The sequence below is a fragment of the Malaclemys terrapin genome, chromosome 1 (assembly GCF_027887155.1).
Source record: "Malaclemys terrapin pileata isolate rMalTer1 chromosome 1, rMalTer1.hap1, whole genome shotgun sequence".
In the NCBI taxonomy this organism is placed as follows: Eukaryota; Metazoa; Chordata; order Testudines; family Emydidae; genus Malaclemys; species Malaclemys terrapin.
Window position 1 is genome coordinate 64,796,978 of NC_071505.1, and position 23,522 is coordinate 64,820,499.

At 44.1% G+C, this 23,522-nt stretch overlaps 1 protein-coding gene across 3 annotated transcripts in view; it reads left to right on the forward strand.

Annotated features, from left to right (window-relative positions):
• The first annotated feature begins 13,850 nt into the window (after positions 1–13,850).
• Positions 13,851–23,522, forward strand: part of NUP107 (nucleoporin 107) — a 43,407-nt gene continuing 33,735 nt past the window's right edge. The window contains exons 1-6 of one of the 3 annotated variants that reach the window (XM_054026026.1): positions 13,851–14,069; positions 17,178–17,263; positions 18,995–19,084; positions 19,516–19,631; positions 21,909–22,044; positions 22,697–22,800. In XM_054026026.1, the coding sequence (XP_053882001.1) occupies positions 14,062–14,069; positions 17,178–17,263; positions 18,995–19,084; positions 19,516–19,631; positions 21,909–22,044; positions 22,697–22,800 (540 nt within the window). In that variant the 5' untranslated portion in view covers positions 13,851–14,061. Of the gene's footprint in view, positions 14,070–17,177; positions 17,264–17,537; positions 18,748–18,994; positions 19,085–19,515; positions 19,692–21,908; positions 22,045–22,696; positions 22,801–23,522 lie in introns of those variants that run through there. The other 2 variants (XM_054026035.1, XM_054026044.1) reach the window with 2 other exon arrangements.

Consider the following 23,522-nt stretch of genomic DNA (forward strand, 5'->3'; position numbering starts at 1 on the left):
TTAAAACATACTTCTATTTGATCTTGGGCAAACTTACTTATTGTAATGAAATTATCTATGCCATGCTAGGTCCAGAATTAGAGCGCGTGCTCGCGCGCTCTCTCTCTCTCTCTAAACTGTAAGGTTGCAAAGTCAAGCACTCAGGAAATAATAGAATTGAGGTTGCTTGTGCCACCTTAATTCAGTGCTTTGTTTCCATATGCATTATGATAGTCTTTTACATGACAATCACATACTGCTTTTTCCACAAGACCCCTGCCTCAGTCAGTACACAGAATAGATAGTGCTCACTAAATGAGCATAGAATCATAGAATATCAGGGTTGGAAGGGACCTCAGGAGGTCATCTAGTCCAGCCCCCTGCTCAAAGCAGGACCAGTTCCCAACTAAATCATCCCAGCCAGGGCTTTGTCAAGCCTGACCTTAAAAACCTTTAAGGAAGGAGATTCCACCACCTCCCTAGGTAACCCATTCCAGTGCTTCACCATCCTCCTAGTAAAGTTTTTCCTAATATCCAACCTAAACCTTCCCCCACTGCAACTTTAGACCATTACTCCTTGTTCTGTCATCTAATACCACTGAGAGCAGTCTAGAGCCATCCTCTTTAGAACACCCTTTCAGGTAGTTGAAAGCAGCTATCAAATCCCCCCTCATTCTTCTCTTCTGCAGACTAAACAATCCCAGTTCCTTCAGCCTCTCCTCATAAATCATGTGCTCCAGCCCCCTAATCATTTTTGTTGCCCTCCACTGGACTCTTTCCAATTTTTCCACATCCTTCTTGTACTGTGGGGCCCAAAACTGGACACAGTACTCCAGATGAGGCCTCACCAATGTTGAATAGAGGGGAATGATCACGTCCCTCAATCTGCTGGCAATGCCCCTACTTATACAGCCCAAAATGCCATTAGCCTTCTTGGCAACAAGGGCACACTGTCTACTCATATCCAGCTTCTTGTCCACTGTAACCCCTAGGTCCTTTTCTGCAGAACTGCTGCCTAGCCATTTGGTCCCTAGTCTGTAGCAGTGCATGAGATTCTTCCATCCTAAGTGCAGGACTCAATATTTTGTTTTATCCTCATTGTTCAATGTGTGTGGCCTCATGCCATGAGTACTGCAGATTATTCAAACTTAACTGAAGACTGAATTATTTCCTCATGGGCTTTTCTATGGCACTCATCACTGTAATATGAATGCTTCACAAACACACATTAATTTTATAACATCTCTATGGGGTGAGGGAGTGATATCACCACCATCTGTAAAATGGGGAGCTGAGGCACATATTAATATCAAAAATTTCTGCTAATTGTGGGTGCCCAGCTTGAGATGACCAGGACCTAATTTTTCAGAGTACTTAGCATTGTGAGGCACTTTGTATGTTCAAAGTCCAGCTCTAATTGTCTTCAGTTGCAGCTGTGAATTTCAGCATGTCTGCCAATCAGAACCCCTGGATATCAAGTTGGGCACCCAGAGCTTATGCCCAGGTGCCTGCACTCTGGTCTGCTGCCCCCTTGCCATTTGCCCCTGCTGCCACTGCCTCATCCAACATCAACAGGGGCCAGGCCTCCTGCCCCACCCTGACCAGAAGGCACAGCATCCATTGCTTCCTGGGGGTTGCCTTGCCTCACATCAAAACTTGTGTGGGCATTGGCATGAGTGGTGGGGCCCTTGGCCATTGAAGCAGCCTCCAAGATGTATGGGAAGGTCATTTGCCTGACATCAGAGGCTGCTGCCCAGGAGGTGGTGGAGAAAAGCATCTCGGGGTGACCCTTTTGTGCCCCTCAAGCTCCTGGAGGCCCTAGGTGCACATGAACACTGACCTTCATTTCTCTCTTGCTGAGCCATAAAGACCCCACTCTCTGCCATGTCATCTTGTTCTGCTGGCAGACTGCACAGCAAGGGGAGCTTGGAGGGGTCATTCCTGGTGCCCTGTACCAGGTCCATTCACTGGGGGAGGCTTGGTGCTTCCTCTGATGGGTTTTGGGGAACATCCAGAGGGACTCTTGGCTGTCCATAGGGTGACCAGACAGCAAGTGTGAAAAATCAGGACAGGGGGTGGGGGGGTAATAGGAGCCTATATAAGAAAAAGCCCCTAAAATCGGGACATCTGGTCACCCTAGCTGTCCAGCATCCCCACTGCTCAGGAGGGTGTAGGGTCTGCTGCTGCCATCCACCCAATTCCCCCATCTCCTCCACCAGCTGATGATCCTGCTTGGATGCAGGGGTTGCCCTCCCTCTCATGATCACCCAAGCAGACAGACGCTGCTGCTGTTTGGGGGGGGAGGGGGTCTATAGAGAAGAAGGTTGTGGTGATGTTGGATAGGTCCTCTCCTGGGCTATCTCAGGGGGAGACCATCCCTGCTTCCCCAAGCTCTGAGCCCATCTCTCTTGCACCGTAGACTACCTCCTCCCCCTCTGGTCAGCCTTCCAAGGACACCCTGGAGGCCTGGGTACTGGCTATATGGAGAGGAAGTGCAGCAAGCATAAGTTGTGGGTCCAGCCTCTCCCTGTCAAGAAGCAGGAGGATGCCTCCTGTAAGGCACCTGGAGAGGCTGTAGCTGGGCCTACTTTTGTGCCCCCTCAGAAAGCCCAGCTACTAGAGCTGCCTCACAAAGCTCTGGCAGCAGAAGAGGGCAGAGATGTTCCTCCCCAATGGAACTCACCTCAATCTCTCCTGGAGAGGACCTCCTCAGGCAGGGGTCTCCCTGTGATCTTCCAGGAGATTGAGGCCTTGGATCTAACTCCTTTAGCCCAGGTGGACGATGACACTCTGAAGCAGGTCTGGGCCCCAAGTCCATCGCAGGGCCTGCTGCTCCTTTCTCAGTGTGCAGCATGGGAAACTGCCCCTAGCTCTAGATGATGGGAGCAGCTTTTGCTCTTTCCATGTGCCCAGCTGCAGCTGGCCCATTGAGGAGATGGCTGGGGCCAAGCAGCCAGGTTTTGGGCTTTCTGGGGCCCCCTCCTGAATCAAGGCAGTCGTTCCCATGTGTACCAAATCAATCATTATCCAACCTGATGCCAAGGGTGTGAGCACCAAGCCCATCATGGCACCCAAGCCTGGTGTCATAAAGGGGGCCCCACAACTGCCCAGTCAGCCCTTGTGCCTAGTGAGATGGTATCACAGCTTAGCCCTTGGGGATCCCTACACTTCCACCTCCCATCCTTGCTATCCCTAAGTGTCATATTCCCTTTTCTGGAGGGTGGTATTTGTATTCCCTTCTCGTTCCACCCACCAGTGGCTGCTGTCTTCCCTCTGCTGCTCACGTCTGTGTTGGGGACCAAGGTGGAGAATGCAGTGCAGGTGATACTTCACTAAGGTTTTGCTACCAGTAAGGGAGAGACCCAAAAGCTCCTGCCTGAAGCCCATGGGGCTGCTGATGGGGCCCAACTGGAGAGCAGCCAGGGGTCTGTGGGCTTGGCTGAGTCTACGGAGCACTCAGCCCCCACCACACTATGGAACAAGCTGCACTGGTTCTTGTAGGGGTGCCAGGCATCTGGTTTTCAACAGGAGCACCCACTCAAAAAGGGCCACGGCGGCTCTGGTCAGCACTGCACCCCAAACCACATCCTGCACTCCAAACCCCTGGAGCCCCCTCCTGCACCCCAGCCCCTTCAGCCCCATCCCAGAGCCCTCACCCCCTGCTATACTCTAACCCCCTGCCACAGCCCCCTCCTGCACCATGAACCTGTCATTTGTGGCCCCACCCCAGAGCCTAGAGGAAGCCCTGAGCCGCCACCACCTCCTCCCCCCACAGGACTGTGTGTGACCCGCCACTGATTTTTTTGTGTGTGTTAATGGCCCTTGATAGAAAAAAGGTTCCCCACCCCTGGTTTAAGGACTAGTAAGTAAGAAATACTATTTTTTCCCACACTATTTAGCTAAAAGTTCCTGACACTGCTAGGGAAAGCTAGTCCAGCAGTTCTGAAAACTCAATATTTTTAGTCTAATCAGACCAGTTTTCAATATCTTAAGACTACCCCCAATTAATCAGAAGACTTTAGTTACTAGAATGGTTAGAGATGCCACAGCATATGCTGTAAACTAGCAATTGAAAGATTTTTTTAAAACTATACAGTTAGTTAATAGATTCAAAAATATGCATTAGGACACAGCTGTGTAGATCCTTCTTCCACCAGGTAAAGATTAGCATTATCAAACTTAAGTATTATGAAGACATAAAAATTTAGAGTATTTACACAAAACTAGAGCACTTTGCAATGCATAATGTAAAACTGATTCTGTAGAATGCAGTATATAATTGGAGCCTAGTACAAGAGCAGAGTTATCACTTCTATTACAGTAGAGGGTGCAGAGAGTCTTCTAAAGAACCTATATGGTCCCCCATTACCACAGTATCTGAGCATCTCACAACTTTAATGAAATTATCCTTACAACACCCCTGGGAGGTAAGGAAGTACTATTATCCCCATTTTATAGATGAAGAACTGAGGCATACCTCCTAAAGGGTTGCCATGGCCTGGGGTCAGTCTGAGTCAAGTTCTCAGTCCCTATAAAAATCTTCCAAATAGCCAGTGTCTCACAGCCTCTGACAACCAAACTTCTACAACTTGCTTTCTCATGCCAGAGGTATTCTAAACAAAAAGTGGGGGTATGAAAGGCAAGTATCTGTAGCTTTAAAACCAGGCTGTTCAGGGTAGGTGGGACCTGTTAGCAGTGGCAGGCAACTCACCAAGGAGAAGGAAAACTCGGAATAAATTTTCTCAAGACGAGAAAAAATTGTTAAAGAGTACTGAGCAGCAGAAGTACTCTTATGGTGCTCTGGAGAGACAAGGGGAAACCACATATACATCCACCAAATGGTTAGGAAATGCAGCTTAAGAACTGGGTCTGGGCTGTAAGTTTTACTATGCAAGTGGTAGTGGAAGGAGAAATGGTGCAGGAGTGTGGTTCACAACAAATGGTAACACTGTTCAGGAAATCATCAAGGTGTATGACCATTTAACGACTATCTGAATAGAAGCAAAGGAGTGCGGGTTGTTTGGGGTGCTGGTATATGTCCCACAACAACATTGTCCTGAGGAAGAGATTAGGCAGGGCCTACAGAAGCTGGAAGATATGGCCAGACCATAGGAATTATTGCTATACGGGCTCAAGTTGATCAGGCTATGACCAGATACTGGGACAATATGCACTGGGATTGCAGAATGCAGATGATGTTGCACTGCTTGATGGGTATTTAGGTAAGCAGTGGGCAAATGTCAACACTTGGTTCAAGAGAAGACAAAGTCATCTTTGCACATACTGAAGCAGCAGAATAAGCATGCAAATAGATTTCTTGCTAACCTAAATGAGCCAGAGGAGGAGGATAAGGATTGTAAACTTATCCTGAGCAAAATGGTCACACCCCAACACAAGCCACTTGTAACAGTTGCAACTGACAAATGGTCCTGGCATGAGCTGTGTACAAGCGAGACATGCATCGGGATACGGAGATTGTATGGGGTGACTGCAGATAAGGTTAGGGAAACAGCTGGAAGGTTTGAGACAAAAGGTACACAAATTGGAACAGTGGAAGAGGAGTAGTGTATCTTTCAGAACATTTTGATCTGAGAAGCTGAGACGGTATGTAGACACACTAAGCTGGGTAGACCACAGTCTCATGAAGAATGGTAGTTTAACAAGAAGGTGCAGAAAGAAATAAAAGCCAGAAAAGTGATGTAAAATAACTCTTTGAAAGAAGACATTGCCACCTATAGAGCCTCCAAGCAAGCAGCAAAGCAAGCAGTCAAAGGCAAGAAACCTAACTTTAGGCAAGCTCTATGAGATGAACAATTGCTCTCAACTTTCCAAAAAGAAAGTATATTCAATTGTGTGAACAAGAAACAAAAGGAAGAAAAAGAGGGAACATACCATTCGTAAAGGATATAGGGGGCAGACTACTTGTGATGGAAGACATGTAAGTGACGGTGAGAATACTGCAAGGATATACTTAACCAGAACCCTTTATATGCTACACTACCATCATGTGAACCAATTATTACGGATGTTGATCTGTCAAAGGCAGATGTCAAGGCTGCAATGCTGAAGATGGTACCTGGAAAAGCAGCAGGACTGGACAAAGTCACAATAGAAATCATCGAAGTCTTGAGAGAAGTTGGTGTATGCTGGCTTATATGAGTCCTGCATGAAGTCTGAAAAGAAAAGAAAAGAAAATTCCAAGAGAGTGGAGAAAGTCCATACTGGTACTGATATACAAACAAAAATGTGACATACAGGGCCATTCAGAGTACCAAGTTGCTATCCCACTGCTTGAAACTGTCCAAGAGAATCATATACTGTCACATTTGCTGAATAGTGGAGCCCATTTTAGGAAAGAGCAGTTAGGATTTAGAAAAGAAAAAGGGACAATAAGTGGTGTGGTCATTGCTAAACTGCTGGTGGAAAAGAAGCTGGAAGGAAACATTGAGCATGGCTGGGCTCGCATCGACTTGGAGAAAGTATCCAACAAAGCATCTGGGTGACTGCTGGTGCCTCTGCTACAATTCTATAGGGTACTGGAGGATCTTGTCCAGATGGTGATGGGTTTGGCTCAACTAGGTCTACTTCTAGGAGTTACAGAGCTTGGTGGAGTAGCCTTTTAGTTCTTTATAACTGACAGATGGTGATACTTGAATAGTTTTTAATACTATTAAGTCTAAAATGTACAGTTATCATGTTTATGATGGTAGTGCCTGGGGGCAAACAAGAATAGTCTCCATTGTGCGAGGCACTGTACGTACATAGAATTTAGTTTATGGGAGCTGGGATTTAAAGTATGGGTATACATATACCTTTTTCCACCGAAGAAGTTACCTATTATTACAAATTGTAAATTATGTTAAAACATCCTTCCTATTTTATCAACATCTTATTATGAAACCAACTGAGCATCTGGTACCTTTCTGCAAGATATGAGCTACCCGAGATAAGAGTAATAATTTTCATTTAGTTTTCAGTTCAGGATTTGAAAGCATTTTACAAATAAAGTCTCAGACACCCCTGTGACATAAGTAGGCAACATATTCATTTTACGGAGTAGAAAGTTGAGAGAGGATAAGTGTCTTGCCCAAGGTAATAGCACCTCAGTAGGGGAACTCTGAAAAGAAGGCAGACCGTCATGAGACCCACACCCCACTTCCTAAGTATCTTTATACCTTGGAGAATAAGTATTACCTTCAGAGGAAACTTTGTTAAGAAACCAATTTAATACCTATAGATGTGCCAATTCTAGGTTAAGCTAAAAATCAAGTAGTTACAACTTTTGCCTGCTACAGTTTGTTTCTTAAGAGTAAAATAACTAAAAGAAGCAGCAAATAGGTAAGAATGCCACATTTCTATAGAAATGTTCAGAGATGGTCAAATGTGGGAATTGCTGGGAAAACTCCTGCATCAGTTCCCCGGTAGTTTTATACTGTTATTATTTCTTACATTTCCTAGCCAAGACTTCTTTAAAAACATGGACACTTGTGTGTGTCTTTGGGGACCCAATATAAACTCAATGGTTGCCTCTCTGAGGGATACCTTTAGCATAAGAAGAAAATAGAAATAGGACCATCTACATTCCTAAATAGTGCTGGCTGTCATATTGGGGGGAAGAGTATTTCTTTCACCTAAGTAGTAGAATTAACATGGATTTTTGTTTTTAAAATGGTATCTAAAGTATTTGCCCTCAAGCTTTGTTTTTCAAATTGAAATTCGTATGTAAAGGTGATTCTTACTTTGAGCCTTTAATCTACTTATTGTTTAAACATTTTCTTTTACAAAAACACAGCTCCAATTGCCATGAGGAACTAGCTGTTCACCTAAAAGCAGCAGCTTTTCATGCTGCAATTAATTTACAAAAGTAGTAGTAATTCCTCCCTCCCCGCAGACAAAACTTCAGTAACATTCCAGCCACAAAAGCTGATAAGGTTTTTTTCTCTCCCACCCTCTCAGGTGGTAGTGATATTCCTCTCATTTTTATCCAATGACTCCTTCTCTCCCTCCACTTCTCCCTCAATGGCCCTTTGTTAGGTGTCTTCCCTCTAGTAATAGCTGAATGTGGTTTCCTTCTACAGTTTGCCAAGCAATTACTTGAAGAAGCTCCTCTGTAGGAGGAATGTGTAGTACTCACCTTCCCAGGCCCAGGGCCTAAGCCCATGACATGGCAATACATTGCTACTTGTCTGCCAGGCCAACACCATGTTACCCATGTTTACTGGCAATAAGATCAGTCTCAGAAAGTGATATGAAAGGTATTTTTAAATAAATGAGGAGGAATTAATGTCTTAACTGTTACAACTATTCCTCTTCCACTTTTGGGGGGGCAGCCTCCATGCCTTTCTTGAAGCCATAAGTCATTTTTCCTTTCCTATCCCAAGGATCTATCTGGGGTGGGGATAGTGGCTATAGTCAATACTACTAGCTGCGTTGGCAAGTGAAGTTTCCAGAGCACAATCAGCTCAGTTCCTTTTTTTGTGCATTAACTAGTTACCATCAAAGACCATCTTAATTCAGCCAGTACAGCACAGGTTTCTCCTTTAAAGCAATTACTAATGCCTAGCTATCAGTGAATTGGCTGGTAAGGATTAATAGACTCCTTCCCCCCCCCCCCCCCCCCCCCGACCAATCTGTGTGCTCCTCCTTGCCACATTATTGGAATTGTCAATTTGAAGGTTGCCAGAAGCTCCCACAGGGCAATTCCAATAGCAACATTTTAATAATTAAAGTGTGAGTATCATCTCTGAAATAAATTAGCTACTATTGTTTGTGTATTTATCCACGCTATATTGAACGCTTAGTGTGTCCTGGTTTGAACGGGAGCAGGCTCATGGCACAGGAATTTTGGTGCAAGGGTGAGGGAGAGAGCAGAAGTTTATTTTGTGGCTTTTTTTGGCCTATTGAGTTTAATTATAGGTGGAGCTGGAGCTGGTAGGGCTGCCTATTAAGATTGCCTGACACTTTCCATTATAAAATCCCATTTTCAGTTGCTTATAACTTTGCCAAACTGTTTAGTCTGAAATGTTACATGCTGGGTCTTTGCTTTTGGCTGAGTTTTTATTTTTGGAAAATTTCAATCAAAATGGGTCAGCAGTTTCTGAGAACTAGGCTAGGGGAAAGCGTTTTGTCTATATTAAAGATCTTTGACAACTTTTTCTTTTAAAAAAATCACTGTCCCCATGCTTTGGAGCAGGAACTTGAAATTTAACAGGGGGTTGGCCTTGGGGTCTGGGATGTGGCTTTTGCCATCCCCATTATAAACCTCAAGAGTTTGACTAAGCAATCTGCTTTAGATGCTTATTAGAGGCTTTAGCAGACAAAAATCTGTGAAGATTCTATCCTCACTGAGCATGCATGAGCCTCTCATTACTCATACTGCTGGCCCGAGTGTGCATGTGCTGTCCCCACAAAGCAGATGGAGCAGGCTCTATCTTCTCACAGCTTTGTGACCAGACTGTGCATATACTATCTCTGAGCAACTGAGAATGCTCCAGTTCTGGGATACAATAGCAAAACTAGACTTTCCCTGTAGTGGCTGGGCAGGGCACTGGAACTGAAAGCAAGGAGCCTCTTTCCCCTGTGTTCTCAATAACCCCAATGCTGGCAGCTAGGGAAAAGGCTGTTTGTTTTGAATGCAAAGGGGACAAAAGCCAGACCAGGGGAGGAAAAGGAGTAGATTGGGTCAAGAAGTCTGAGGAGACTGGGACTGGTTGGGCAAGGAGACGGGGAGACAGAGGTGGATGGGAGAACACTTTCACTGCACAGAATGGACAATGCTCAGCGAATGCATCAGGGATATATAATGAAAGAGGCTGTTGTCTCTAGAATCCCTGGCTCATTTGTTGAAGAAGTGGGAGAGTGTGTACTATTTGAAGTACTAAGGACAGGTGGGTCTAGGCCTGCCCAAAACTAAAGGCCTTTCCCTCCATTAAGAGTGAGGAACCACAGATCCTAGGCAACAAATTATGTCTAGAGACAACAAATGGGGGGGGAAGGAGTGGGGTCAAAGGTTGAAAATCAGAGATCCAGAGTGGGACTCTGAGCAGAGAACTCCCAACAGCACCCACTGCTCCTCAAAGGTGTCTAGGGAGTCAGTGGACACTGCTCAGAGGAACTCTGCCTGGAGGTGTGATTGTACAAGGGATCAGAAATAGATCCCACAGTCACAGAGCATCACTCTGTTCAGCTTCCTCCCCCTGGTGTGATGGATGGCCCATCTTGGCCAGTACCAGGAGAAGGTTGATGAAGAGGTCCTGTGACTTTGTGGGGCCATGGATGGCAGGTATAGAGAAAAGTGCAATCAGAACCACAGTATGAAGTTTTGGAGGAGCCAGAAGAGGGGCTGCAATCTGATGTACCCTACATAGATGCGTGCCAGGGTCTCCCGCTCACTGCAGAAGGGACATGTGTCCTGGGAGTTGGTGAACCATGCCAGGTACATCCCTGTGCTCACAGCTGTGTGGAGGAGCCACCCACTAATATCCCCAGAGGGTCGTGGGACCAGAGTGGAGTACAGGCTGGCCTACTGGGGTGTCTTGCCCTCCTTGGGAGGCAACAGGTTCCACCACTCAATCTCAGGGAAGGATATGAGGGCGAGGAAGTGGATGGGGTGACGCATGAGCACATCAGATGTTCCCTGGGCACAGTTCAGAAACAGACTGTCTGGATATTGTGCAGCTGGCTCAGATGACCTGTTGGGGACAGGCGGGGAGGCCTGCAGGGCAAGGGCCCCATGGCGAGTTCCAGAGGGTCAGGGGTGAGTGAGGAGCACTTTCCCACAGGACCCGCTTGAAGAAAGCTAGAGAAGCAGGAGGCAAAGCTGCCCTCACCTCCTGGAGCACACAATAGGGGACGTTCAGGGTGAGCAGTCCCATGCACTGGTAGAGTACTGTGGGGTTCACCCACTCCCTCTGATTGTAGTCCAGAAGATCTCCAAGGCTTGTCATATCAACCCCGCCCGCTGCCCTGCCCCTTCTCTGAGGCTCTACCCCCCACTCCGTCCAGCGCTGGATGAAATGAAGCCACGGGCTGAATCCAGGCCATAGGTTCCCCATATCTGCTTTAAACAGTTTGTAAAGCCAACAGTTTCAGCTTATTTATTGGTATCATTCCAATTAAATGCAAGTGCAAAGGGTGGGTGGTTTCAGTTAAATACTTAATGGACACTTGGCTCTTCTGTTCCTCCTCAGCAGTCTGATCAAAAAGGCAAAGGCTGAATACTTGAATGTTGACCTACCTTGAGGTGTTGAGATACACTGGTGGAGCAGTTGGGGGCGGGGTGGAGGTCGGGGGGGAGAAGATGATATGAGTACTACCACTGCCCATGCTCTACCTGTAAATTGGATTCATAGACTGTAAAGCCAGAAGGGACCACTGTGATTATCTCATCTGACCTCCTGTGTAACACAGCCATAGAACATCCCAAAATAATTCCTGTTTGGGCTAGAGCATATCTCTTAGAAAAACATCCAATTTTTATAAATCGCCAGTGATGGACAGTCCTGGGTAAATTGTCCCAATGGTTAATTACTCTGTTAAAAAATTATGCCTTATTTTGTCTAGCTTCAACTCCCAGACATTGGATCTTGTTATACCTTGATCTGCTAGATTCAAGAGCCCATTATCCAATATTTGTTTCCAATGTAGGTACTTATAGACTGTGATTAAGTCACCCCATAACCTACTCTTTAAGATAAAAAGATTGAGCTTCTTGATTCTATTATAAATCATGCTTTCCAATGAGGATGAGGAATTGTCTTAAGGGAATCAATAATTAGGACAATTAAAATAAACAAAACAAGGTGTTTTCTACTGTTAATGTCTTTTTATAAGCAGACTATTAGGAAGGAGATTGATGAATTCTGAACGGGTATGAGAAAATATAATATCTGGTAACTTTCATGAAATGGTTTGTAATTAATAGAGTTTCTCTATAAATATATAGACTGGTAAGTCTTTCTCCTAGCCCTCACTTATGGAACGAGAGGACAGAAATGATCTGCTGTGTGTTCCAGTGAAATGTCTGAAACCTAGTTATAGAATAAATATGAAATTAAAGAATTGAGAGTTATCTTCAATTTGGGTAAGGAAATATGTGTGTTGTAAAGAAAGGCCCTGACTAGCAAGAAAAAGGAAGGCCTTGAAAGTAATGAGTCATAAGCCAGAAGGAATGAAGTAGAGAAAATGTCTGGTTCAAAAAATAACTAATGAAATAATGGGAAATTTCTAAGAAGGGCTCTGACCAATAGGGGTGACTGCAGATGGTTTTAAATAAGACTAAGGCTTTGTCTACACGGCACTTTCGTCAGTAAAACTTTTATCATTCAGGGGTGTGAAAAAAACACTTCCCTGAACAACAAAAGTTTTACAGACAAAAAGCGCAGATGTGGACCGTGCTTTGTCGGCTCTCCCTCTATCCCGCCGACAAACAGCGGCTACATTGCGCACCTGTTAGCGGCACGGATGTGTCGCTAAAAGGTGTGTAATGTTGACATAGCCAGAGTATCTTAGAAAGAACCAACATGGCCCTTTCCACCCCACTTATCAGTGTTGCCTCAAAGAAGAAGTGGATATTCACCCACGAAAGCTCATGCTCCTATACGTCTGTTAGTCTATAAGGTGCCACAGGACTCTTTGCTGCTTTTAGAGATCCAGACTAACACGGCTACCCCTTTGATTCTTGCCTCAGAAATTAGCGCCTATGTGAACCCAGATGCAATGGAAAAACTGTTGGTCAGCAGGAAGGAGGGGAAAAGATAGGGAGGAATGGCCTTGAGGAGAAAGGAGGTTTTAATTCGGACGAGATTGATAACTGGAATTAAGGGTGAACTGTCTCAATTTTTTTTTTCATTTGTGTCGATAATTTGCAGTGACATCACTTGTTTGTTAAAGGGCATAAAAAAGTAAACTCTTAAAGGGTTCATTGTGGATACCTGCCTGACCAAGTTGGAGCTGACCAATACGTGTCTAAGCAACCCTGGGTTTAGCCCATTTCTAAGTATCTTGATCAAATGCTTATAACTGTTTTGTTACTGTTTGGATGTAGTAAATTGCTTATTATTTAGGCATGTTTAGCGCAATTGTATAAATACCATTTGGCCTCTGGATTTAATAAAGGAATTTATGGTTAAATTAGTGTCATAGTAAGACATCATAATTCCAACACTAGTTCATGATTTTTCCACTTATTTGTCCTAGCTATGTCCAGAATTACCAATTAATTTCTGTTCAGCAGTGGAGTATTTTCCTTGAAGCAGCATTAATCTCCCATAAGGTAATCGAGGGCAAAGACTGCAAACTCCCATTTGTGGGTGATGAGTAAGAGGCTTTCCCTAGCATAGGCTGGTAAGTGATAATTTTCTGAAATTTTTATTGTTAATAGACTGTATTATTTCATGCCTTTAGTGTTGGAAACAACCTTCCACCTGTGTATTACAAGGGTAACGCCCTGCTGTCCTCTGCACAAATCCAGCACCTCTGCTCAGGCTCCCCCCAGGGCCAGGAAGCAGCAGGTGATTGAAATTAACGAGCCTCCGGTGCCTGAAGCCGCCACTGCTGTCAGTCGCGCTCCGCAGGCGCCGGATGCCCTGGCGAGCGGGCAGCTTTGATGCGCTCGCCCCTCACTGTTATGGGCGAAATGCCGGGCACACGCTTGTGCTCCCGCGGGCGAGCGGGGCGGGCTGGGCTGGGCGAGCAGCAGGCACCAGGGGGCGCGCAGGCTGCTCCGAGGGGCGGAGTCCCGCTGCAGAGCCCGGCGCTGGGCGGCGCCAGCCCCGGCATTGGCCGCGCGCACCCGGGAGGGTCTGTGTGCAGCCCCCGAGCGCGACGCGGGCGATGGAGGGGGAGGGGCAGGCCCCTCCGCCTCGGGGTGAGCGCGCAAGGCCTGGGCGCTCGCGCCGCCCTCCTTGCTTTAACTCAAACGCGACTGCATAGCACAGGGCCGCCGCTACGCGCGTGCGCAATGTAGGAGCGAGCCTTCCCCGGCAAATCCGGTCTCGTTTAACTTCCGGTTCAAAGGACCCAGGCGCTTCCGGAAAGCGGCCGGGCGGGCTGGAGACTCCGGCGTGAAGTGGCGCCCGGGCCATGGAGAGGTGAGCGCGGCAGCCGAGCGGGGCCCGGGGCAAGGGAGGGCCTGGCCCGTAGAGAACCAAGGCCCCAACCGGGGCCCCCAGTCTCCTCCCCTCCCCCGCTGTCACGGTGGCTCCGCGCCCTGGCGCTCGCTTCTCCCGCCTCCCCTGAGGCGTTACAGCCCCTGAGAGCCGGGGAGCGCGGCCCTCCCCTCTCGCCTGCTGGCCCAGGGCCGCCTTCGGAGCCCTCTGCGTCTGGGGAGCAGTGCGGGGTCTGCCCATGGAAACGCTGCGGGAACCGGCTCTCGGAGCCTCTTCAGAGACCCGCCCCCACAGCGCAGACTTCGCAGAGAGGCTCTCGGGAGTGGTGGCAGACACGGGGGGAGCAGTCAATCGCGGTGGGGGACAGATCAGTTATACAGACCCGGGTGGGGGAGGGGGGGCATGTGAACACATTATAAAGCCAGAAAGGGCTGTTGTGCTCTCTGGTCTGACCTTCTGCGTGACCTGGGCCGGGCCATGGGACTTCTCCAAGCTTCTAGCTTCAACTAGAAATAAGATAACTAATCAATAGAACAACGTATCCATGGACATGCTGGATTCTCTATCTCTTGAAGTCTTTACATCAAAACTGGATATTTTTCTAAAATATATACATAGCTCAAATAGAAGTTACTGGAAGAGGTTCTTGGGCCTGTGTTATACAAGACCTCACTGGCCTTAAAAATCTATTAATCTAAGTGAAGCTCCATGCTACCCAGTGCATGTAAATTGACTTCTGGGGCTCTGTAACCTTGGCAGTTTTTCACTTAGATTAGGAACCCCATGGACATGAGATGTTTTGGAGCCTATGTAGAGTTAAGCACTGCACAAGATTTCTACTGAAAGTGGAAGCTAAATCATTCCCTCTCCCCAAAACACTGGTCAACTTCTTGGAAGTATGCTGAACCAAAATATCTAGGAAAACATACACGAAGTGAGATCACGTCACTATTTTTTTTTTTTAATTTTAAACTTCCTAGTTCTTGAACACATCTGATTTGCTTAAACTGACCCAGAAAAAAACCGCCATACTGTAAGATCAGCAAGATTTGGAATTTCAGGCAAATTTGTTCAGTTTTGCTGAGGATAGCCAGTCTAATTTTGACTATGAAAGAGACTAGCATCTGCCTATAATAGTATTAGAGAGGATTCAGTGCAGTTTAGGGTAGGTCTACACTACCAATTTATAGCGACATGGCTGCTGCTCTCCCTTGGCTTAATAACTCCACCTCTGTGAGAGGTGGTAGTTACTTTGGTGTGAGAAGCTGCAAGAGGTGGTAGTTACATTGGTGTGAGAAGCTGTCCTGCTGACATAGTGCTGTGTACGCCGGCCAGTAGGTTGGTATAACTATGTTGCACAGTGGTGTGAATAATCCGCACAAATAATTTTATAGTGTAGACAAGGTCTTAGTTTCAATTTCTGACTTGTGGAGAAAAATTATATATTTATTTGAAGAGGAAACAGTCTAAAACAATTAAAGTTACTTAGTATTCCATCTGTAGCGTCTCTAAATATTATATAGAACATTTGCATAAGAAATAGATTTTAAAAATTCTTTGCATAAATGTGCCATGTTAAGGCTTTTTGCACAACTTTCTCAAAGTACTCTAATGGCTTAAACCAGGGGTGGCCAAACCGTTGCTCACAAGCCGTATGCCGCTTTTTTACAGTTAAAGTGTGGCTTGTGGAACCCTCCCTATTCTCTGCCTACCAGACTGTGGAAGGGAGCTTGAGGCTTTTGCCCTACAGTGGGGTGGTGGGACTAGGTGCTTGCCAGAGACGACTGGTGCCTGCTGAGAGTGGCAGATTAGCCATGGGGCCCTGGAAAAATGGATGCCCCTGTGCCCCGACCCACTCCGCCCACCTGCGCGGTGCTCCTGCCGGGGAATGGGGTCAGGGCCCAGGGGAGCTTGCCCTGTTCTGTCCACCTCCCTGGTGCTCCTGTTGGGACACAAGGGCTTCCCCTGTTCCCCAGCAGGAGTGCTGGGTGGGGCAAGCCCCCGTGCCCTGAACCCCTTTCCCTGGCAGGAGCGCTGGGGGGAGAGGCAGGGGGACTGCAGGTGGAAGGGGTGGGGAAGGGCCCCCACTTGCTCTGGCCCAGGGCCCCACAAAAGCTTAATCTGCCTCTGAAGTGGAGGGGCACAATTTAAAGGTTCAGCCCCGCAACAGCTCCAGTCATGTCCCCCCCACACCCCTCGCATGCCCACCTCTTATCCTCATTGGCCCCTCCCTGCAGCTCCCAGGTGTTAGCTCTGCATAGAGAGGGAGTAGCAAATTGCTGGGAGCTGCAGGGTGGGGCTGATGCTTTAGCTCCACAGAGAGGCAGCAGCAAAAGCAGTGTCTCTCCCTGTAGCTTCCAGCTGTTTGCTGCTGCCTCTCCCCATGGCCACAGCTCCCAGCTTGCCAGCTCCAGCAGCTGCTGTTCAGGGAGGGGGCACAGCAGCGGCACCACATGACTGAGCAGGGCCCGCAAACTCTTGCAAAAATCTGGGGGGGCATGTGACCCCCATGTGCTCCCCCCACATCTCCTCTGGCTTCTGCCCAGCAGGGAAGGGGGGGGTCTTAAGGTTCAGCCCTGTGGGGTGTGCCTTCGGGGGCTCGGGGCTTCAGCAGGAGCAGGGCTGAAGCCAAGAGCCCCAGCAGGTACCTCCCAGAGCTCAATCCCGGAGACCTCCATCCCCACATGGCAGAAGCCCCAAGTTCCACCACCCCACCGCGGGCCCCAGCAGGTGCCTTCCGTGGGGCTTGAAGCCCTGACCCCCAGCAGGTGTGCCTTGGCTTTCAGACTTGTGAAGATTGTCATATGCGGCTCGGAAGGTCAGTAAGTTTGACCACCATGGCTTAAACACTGCAGCCTCAACAGCATTATGAGAATCAAGTGTTCCACAAGAATTTTTTAAATAAAGGCTATTGCTGGATAGATATCAGTATTTGGAGTTCCAGTTTTAAGTTTTTCTTTTTTTTTATTAGTTTTTTTTTTTATTGGATTTTTGAGTTAGTGCTATAAAGTTACTGGCTACACTTCTCATCCTTTTGGGAAATGTAATCTGAATGTGTTTACTTATAGCAACTATATTCCTATTTTGTAGGAATGAATTTGGAGAGATGTCATCCCCACAAGATGTAGACGTGACCAGGCCTGCTCGGAAACAGAGCTCTAAAAAAAGAGTTTCTAGTATCCTTTTTCTGTCAAGGTTTTTTTCTGCCTGTTTTAAAGGGTATAAAAATTGTGATTGCTGAATGCAGCAGTTAACTTTTCATAGAAAATGAAGACTTTCCAAAAATTGAATTCTTGTCAGGTGAAGAGTACTGTAAAACGTAATCTTTTAATTTCATACACATTTGAAGTCACAAGTTACATTGAAGTATACATTAATCTAATTTCTGAGAACTTTATATCTACTGTTTTAAAAGTAACTTCTGTCTATAACTGAAAGAGTTTAGGGAAAACTTTTTTACGCTTTCAGTTAATTTGCTTGTGCGCTCAACAACAATTTGTGTTTCACTGTTTTCCCCTATGTAGTCCTTCAGTTTTTCCTATGTTCGCATGAGGTTTTCATAGAGGAAAAGGGGGGATATTTTTAAAAATATAAAAATGTGATTTTACAAGCACAAAGATTGGTTGGGTGGCTTGGGGTGTGTGAAGCTCCTGGAACATCTTGACTCCATATTTTGTTTTATTTTTAATTTGACTTGATTCTCAGTTAAATCTCCCTTTAATAACTCTTAGTGAAACTAGAAAATCCAGGTTAGTTTGATTTGGAAAATGAATATTATTGTGTATTTAGCAGCATACTACACCACCTTGCCTGTTTAGCAAAACTTTTCCAAGTGATTCTTTAGGACTAAACTGAGAGACCGTTGTATATTTATCAGAGGACAGTTTTGCAATAATTTGTGTTTTGTCTTGTAGAGTTCCCCTACCTCCTCTGTTATGTTTGTTTCAAACTTCAAAATATGTTCTAGGATCTAGGTTATTTTCATAATATACTTAGATCAGGGATTGAATAATTAATTTATCCAGGACATGGGAAGCTTATGTAAGAGTGTATATGGGCATAAGTTATCAATTTCTGCAGAATTTAATGGTTTGCTTTCAAAAATAGTTTTTATGTTTGAGAGAACAATTTTCTGTGTGTGAATTAGTACAGTAATATCTTCCTGAAACTGAGAGCAAAGGAGTCCAGCATGTCTGCTGTTGCTGGTAGCTTTCCTAAGCAACTACAGAATAAAACTAACAAGATGCTGGTCCTTTTCAGAATTCTGAAGAACAGCAGGGAAACTAGTAGGGAAATTGACAGGAATCATGTGAGTTTCATGCTGCTTGGCAAACCTAGAAGCAATCACACATGGGAGTTATGTATTGAGTAGGAGGAACCACGAAACAAATTGAGGAAAAGGTAGGGGAGAAGAGAATTCTTCTCCCCCAGCCTCTCCAAAGCAACTAGCAGGCTTATGTAGCTAGAGAGCAGATGTAGAAAGCTTTTTTTTTTTTTCTTCTTTTCTTTCTGTGAGGGGTGGAACTTCAGATTAAGCAGATATAATACCCTCCTCGATCCCAGCACCTGTGCATCTGGAATACTTCCCAGAGGGTTTCTCCTAGACCCCTCACTGTGAGTCTCCCTCCATCCGCGCACTCATCTTCAGTATCTACCTAAGGTTAGTAGGTTTAACCTTAGTCCTCTAGCTATTAAGTCTGTGGTAAATATTTCAAGCTCATCTAACAGGGACTATCTCTTAGCCTTGTTAAATTTAGTGGACTAGATATACATTCCTTATGGTATCTTAAGGATTTCTAAAGGTGCTATTAGCAGAGACGGCTTATTTATATTATAAATCACTCACAATAGTTTTGTAATGGACCTGAGTTGGAGTTTACGGCATTCTTTCTTAACGTGTCCACCAGTTCTTGCATCACTGGATGACAGTCTTGGTAACGGAATATCAAGAGGCCAGATAGTTCCCCGAACTCCAGGGTCATTGCTTCGCCAGTCCTGTAAGTTGTTTGTTTAGTTTTTTGTCCCCCTCCCCCTTTCCTTCTCCACTTCCATGTATCGTAAATTGTAGTTCGTGATTACACAAACACTAAATGTTTTGTTTTCTATATTTTTTTCCTCACTATTCTATTTTACCTCAAAGACTTTATTCTGTAATTGTCTTAAAGTTCGTTAATGCCGAGACAATGTTTCTTTCTGTGTAGCAGCAGGCATGCTGACAAAGCCCAAATAATAATAGTAAAGATAATGTTACCCGAACTTTGAGAGAGAAACAGTTCAGCTCTTTCCTTAGAGAACTGAATGTAGGACTTCATAAGTACATTTACAATCTCAGTTACTGATTTTTTTTTTTTATTTTTTTGGGGGGGGGGGCAACAGAGCTTCATAGCCTTAAACTTCCTTTTTAGAAAAATATTGTTTTGCTTTTCAGTTACTCCACAAACACGAGGTTCCACAAAGCAGCTAGATATGTCTACCATCCTGGGAACAGGCGGGAAATCCCCTCAATTTACGCATACTCCTGGATTCTTTGGCCATCTGTCTATGGTATGAAGATTATAGGGCATGTTGTTCTCCCTTCTTCGCTCATATGAACCTTATGACAAGGTAGAAGTGCTTACTGTGTTCACATACATTTTGAAATAAGCAGGGTGGTTTGCTTTTAACCAAAGCTATTTAAATCACCAAATGGAAAACCTCAATTTAAATCCTCAATTTTAATCAACTTTTCCATTTGTATTTCAGTTATTTTCTAAAGATAGGTGCCTTCTCAAAATGGTTAATATAACCATTAAAACTTGTTGCTTTATAACTAAATAGAGCCTTTACATTGGAGTTGGTACATCTTTCTGCTACCTAGGAGCAAAATACCTATATACTGTATACATTTATTAAGCAATTTTATTGCTTAATATTTTCAGATTCCTATTAATTGTACATTTTGAATATTAGAAAATGATAATTTTCTTATTAATCTTTTTGCTCATGATTTGTATCAAGCTGCATTAGGATAACTAGAATTTAATTAAACACACAACAACATATAAAGTTTATTTTTTAAACAAAACAATCCTAAATGTTTTGTATACATAAACGTCTCTTATCAAAACATGTTTCATATTTACAACTAAACTATTAAAGGAACAGAGGGAGCGACTGTAGTCAGTGAATTAAACTGACTATATAAGGTCAGCATGGGAAAACTTTCGGTATGCCCAACTGAAAGTGACTGAAGCATAAGTTCCCATTTGCCAAAGTCTCTTAAAAATGAGACAACAGTCTTCTAAATTATTTAGGCTGTCCTTCAAACTTAAAACTAGTAGGTCTCATCCCTCCCTCTGCATTTGGCTATAAGGCAAAAAGGCCAAGATAGAAGAGAAGCAGGAGGAATAATGTAGGAATGGAATTTGAAAAACAGGTTGGAGAATAGCAAGGACCTATGTTCACATTTCAGGAGGTGCTTAACATACTGCCATGAAGATGATGATGTCTGATTCCCTGTCCTCATTGGTTCAGTGAGAATATCCCTCAGGGTCAGGGAAAAGACCTAATGACAAATCACTGGGACCTAGCATGTAGTGTTGGTGATGGTAGCCATGGTGATGATTATTAGGATGCTTGTCATTGTGGTGATAGCTCCAGTCTCTGTCACTCTCAGCCAGCTTGCTGCTGTGCTCATCTGGTTAAGTTACCACAGGTTCCCCCAGAAATAACCAAAAGGAATGATCGCCGTATCTCATCAAACTTAAGTATTTTCCTTCGTCCATGTTTGTATTGGGGCTGTCAAGTGATTAAAAAAATTAATCGCGGTTAATTGCGCTGTTAAACAATAATAGAATACCATTCATTTAAATATTTTTGGATGTTTTCTACATTTTCAAATATATTGATTTCAATTACAACACAGAATAAAAAATGTACAGTGCTCACTTTATTTTTATTACAAATATTTGCACTGTAAAAAACAAAAGAAATAGTATTTTTCAATTCACCTAATACAAGTACTGTAGTGCAATCTCTTTATCATGAAAGTTGAACTTACAAATGTAGCATTATGTACAAAAAAAACCTGTTTTGTTTTTGAATGCAATGTAAAACTTTAGAGCCTACTTCTTGTTGGCAATCGCTCAAACAAACAAGTTTGTTTACATTTGCAGGAGATAATGCTGCCCGCTTCTTTTTTACAGTGTCACCTGAAAGTCAGAACAGGCGTTCGCATGGCACTGTTGTAGCCAGCGTTGCAAAATATTATTAAAATACTTGTAATAAAAATAATATAAAGTGAGCAATCTAGACTTTGTATTCTGTGTTGTAACTAAAATCAGTATATTTGAAAATGTAGAATATTCCTAAAACATACCTTTAATCTTATAACCTCACCTGAAGCCTTGAAAACTCCTAATGAACTGTTTTAATTCAAACTGTTTTATGTCACTTTTTGGCTCTGTTCTGTGACTTTTTTTTTTTTCCCCCAGCAGCTCTCTTAACTTGCTTATAGGTTAAAATTATTCTGTTGCTTTTCACCCACTTTGGACAAGTTAATACTTCAGTCCAAGTTAGGGTTTGACATAATACGGCTTAGGGAGAGAGGAGGATATGTATTTTAAGAGTGAAATTTTGCATCCTTCCCATTAGATTAGAAAAACATGTACATCCAGACTTGTACCTTTTTAAAAGGCAAATCTAACATTTCTAAAAGCTGAGTCATTTTTCATTTCTAGAGTTTCTTTGCTTGTATCCATAAGAAATAATCATAGAATGAAGAAGCTTGAAAGCTCCTGACAGTCTAAAATTGCTTTTATTTTTCTCTGTGTTGTGTTTTAGTTGGATGACAGCAATTGGACAGCTGCACTCACACCTCAGCATACAGGAATGTACACAAACCTAGACTTGTCCAATGTGACAGAGGATGTCACCATGAGTGCTGTTCTGTTGCGTGAGGATGATCCCGGAGAAGCTGGTGAGATGACTTTGAGCTTTCACAACAAAATAACGAAACTATTATTATCTTATGCAATTCTTAGATGTATGTTCTACTTCCTTTATTGTAATGTTTTTCCAGAATATTCTTGCCTGACTCTTTCCCCCCCCCAATTCCTTCTACTTGCTGGCTGGAGATGATACTTTGTGAACTTTCTTGTGACTGAAGTTGCCTTCAGGAAACTTGTTAATCATTATTGAGAGAAAAGAGAGTTCTTTATGATATGGAGTCACAAATAATCTGTCAGTTCTAGAGATTTAAGGTGTAAAACAGCTGCATTTTATGGAGCTAGGCACTTTTGGTATATCTTTAAAGCTTTCTCATACAACCAGGTCTATAGCAAAAGATGTGGTATAATTGCTGTGTCCTTATGTAATTCACTTTCTTAGTTGCGGTGGTAAATTTGCATGATATTCTGCAGGGTGTACATAGTTCATGTAAGCGTCTGCATTTTATTTTCATCATGACTGCACCAAAGAAGAGCTGCAAATGAGATTTTATTGAAAAATAGAGCTTTGTATAGTGCTTGAAAATGTTGAATATAAATTTCTGTCATCAAGAGATTTCTTTGTGTTTTCAGTTTTTCACAGAGTATGGCATGCTATCATGACTCTTCTTTAATGTGTTCTAGCTACTATGAGTATGTACTCAGATTTTCTGCATTCGTTTTTGAAGCACACTTCAACTACCGTTTTTGAACTTGTAGAAGAGTATGAGAATACTTGTAATAATCAGGTAAATTGTTGTAAAAATTTCAAGTTCTATTTCCTTTCATAAGAGGTTGTGTTGCTGAAACTAGGGATGTTTCTCCTTTCCGACCAGAACTGCTAGTCAAATTTTGGGGCCCGTTGGATGTTACAGTTGGAAGGAGTTGGGCATTTTATTTATTTACGAGTAATGTACAAAGTCCTGCTCCTCTGAACATGAGAACCAAAAACAAAAGGAGCAGTTTCTTAGCTTACAGCCCCAGGCCTTTTTAGCCAACACCAGATCCAAAAGCGCTCTGTAGTTTTTCCCAGGGTTATAGAGCAGTCATAGACTCCTAGGACTGGAAGGGTACTCAAGAGGTCTTCTAATCCACTCAAGTATTATCTAGACCATACTTGACAGGTGCTTGTCTAACCTGCTTTTAAAAACCTCCGATGATGGAAATTCCACAACCTCTCTAGGCAATTTATTTTGGTGCCTAACCGCCCTGACAGGAAGTTTTTCATAATATCCAGCCTAAATTTCCCTTGCTGCAATTTAAGCCCATTGCTTCTTGTCCTATCCCCGGGGTTAACGAGAACAATTTTTCTCTCTGCTCCTTGTTAACAACCTTTTATGTACTTGAAAACTGTTAACATGTCCCCCTTGAGTCTTCTCTAGACTAAACAAACCCAGTTATTTCAATCTTTCATCATAAGTCATGTTTTCTGGATCTTTAATCATTTTTGTTGCTCTTCTCTGGACTTTCT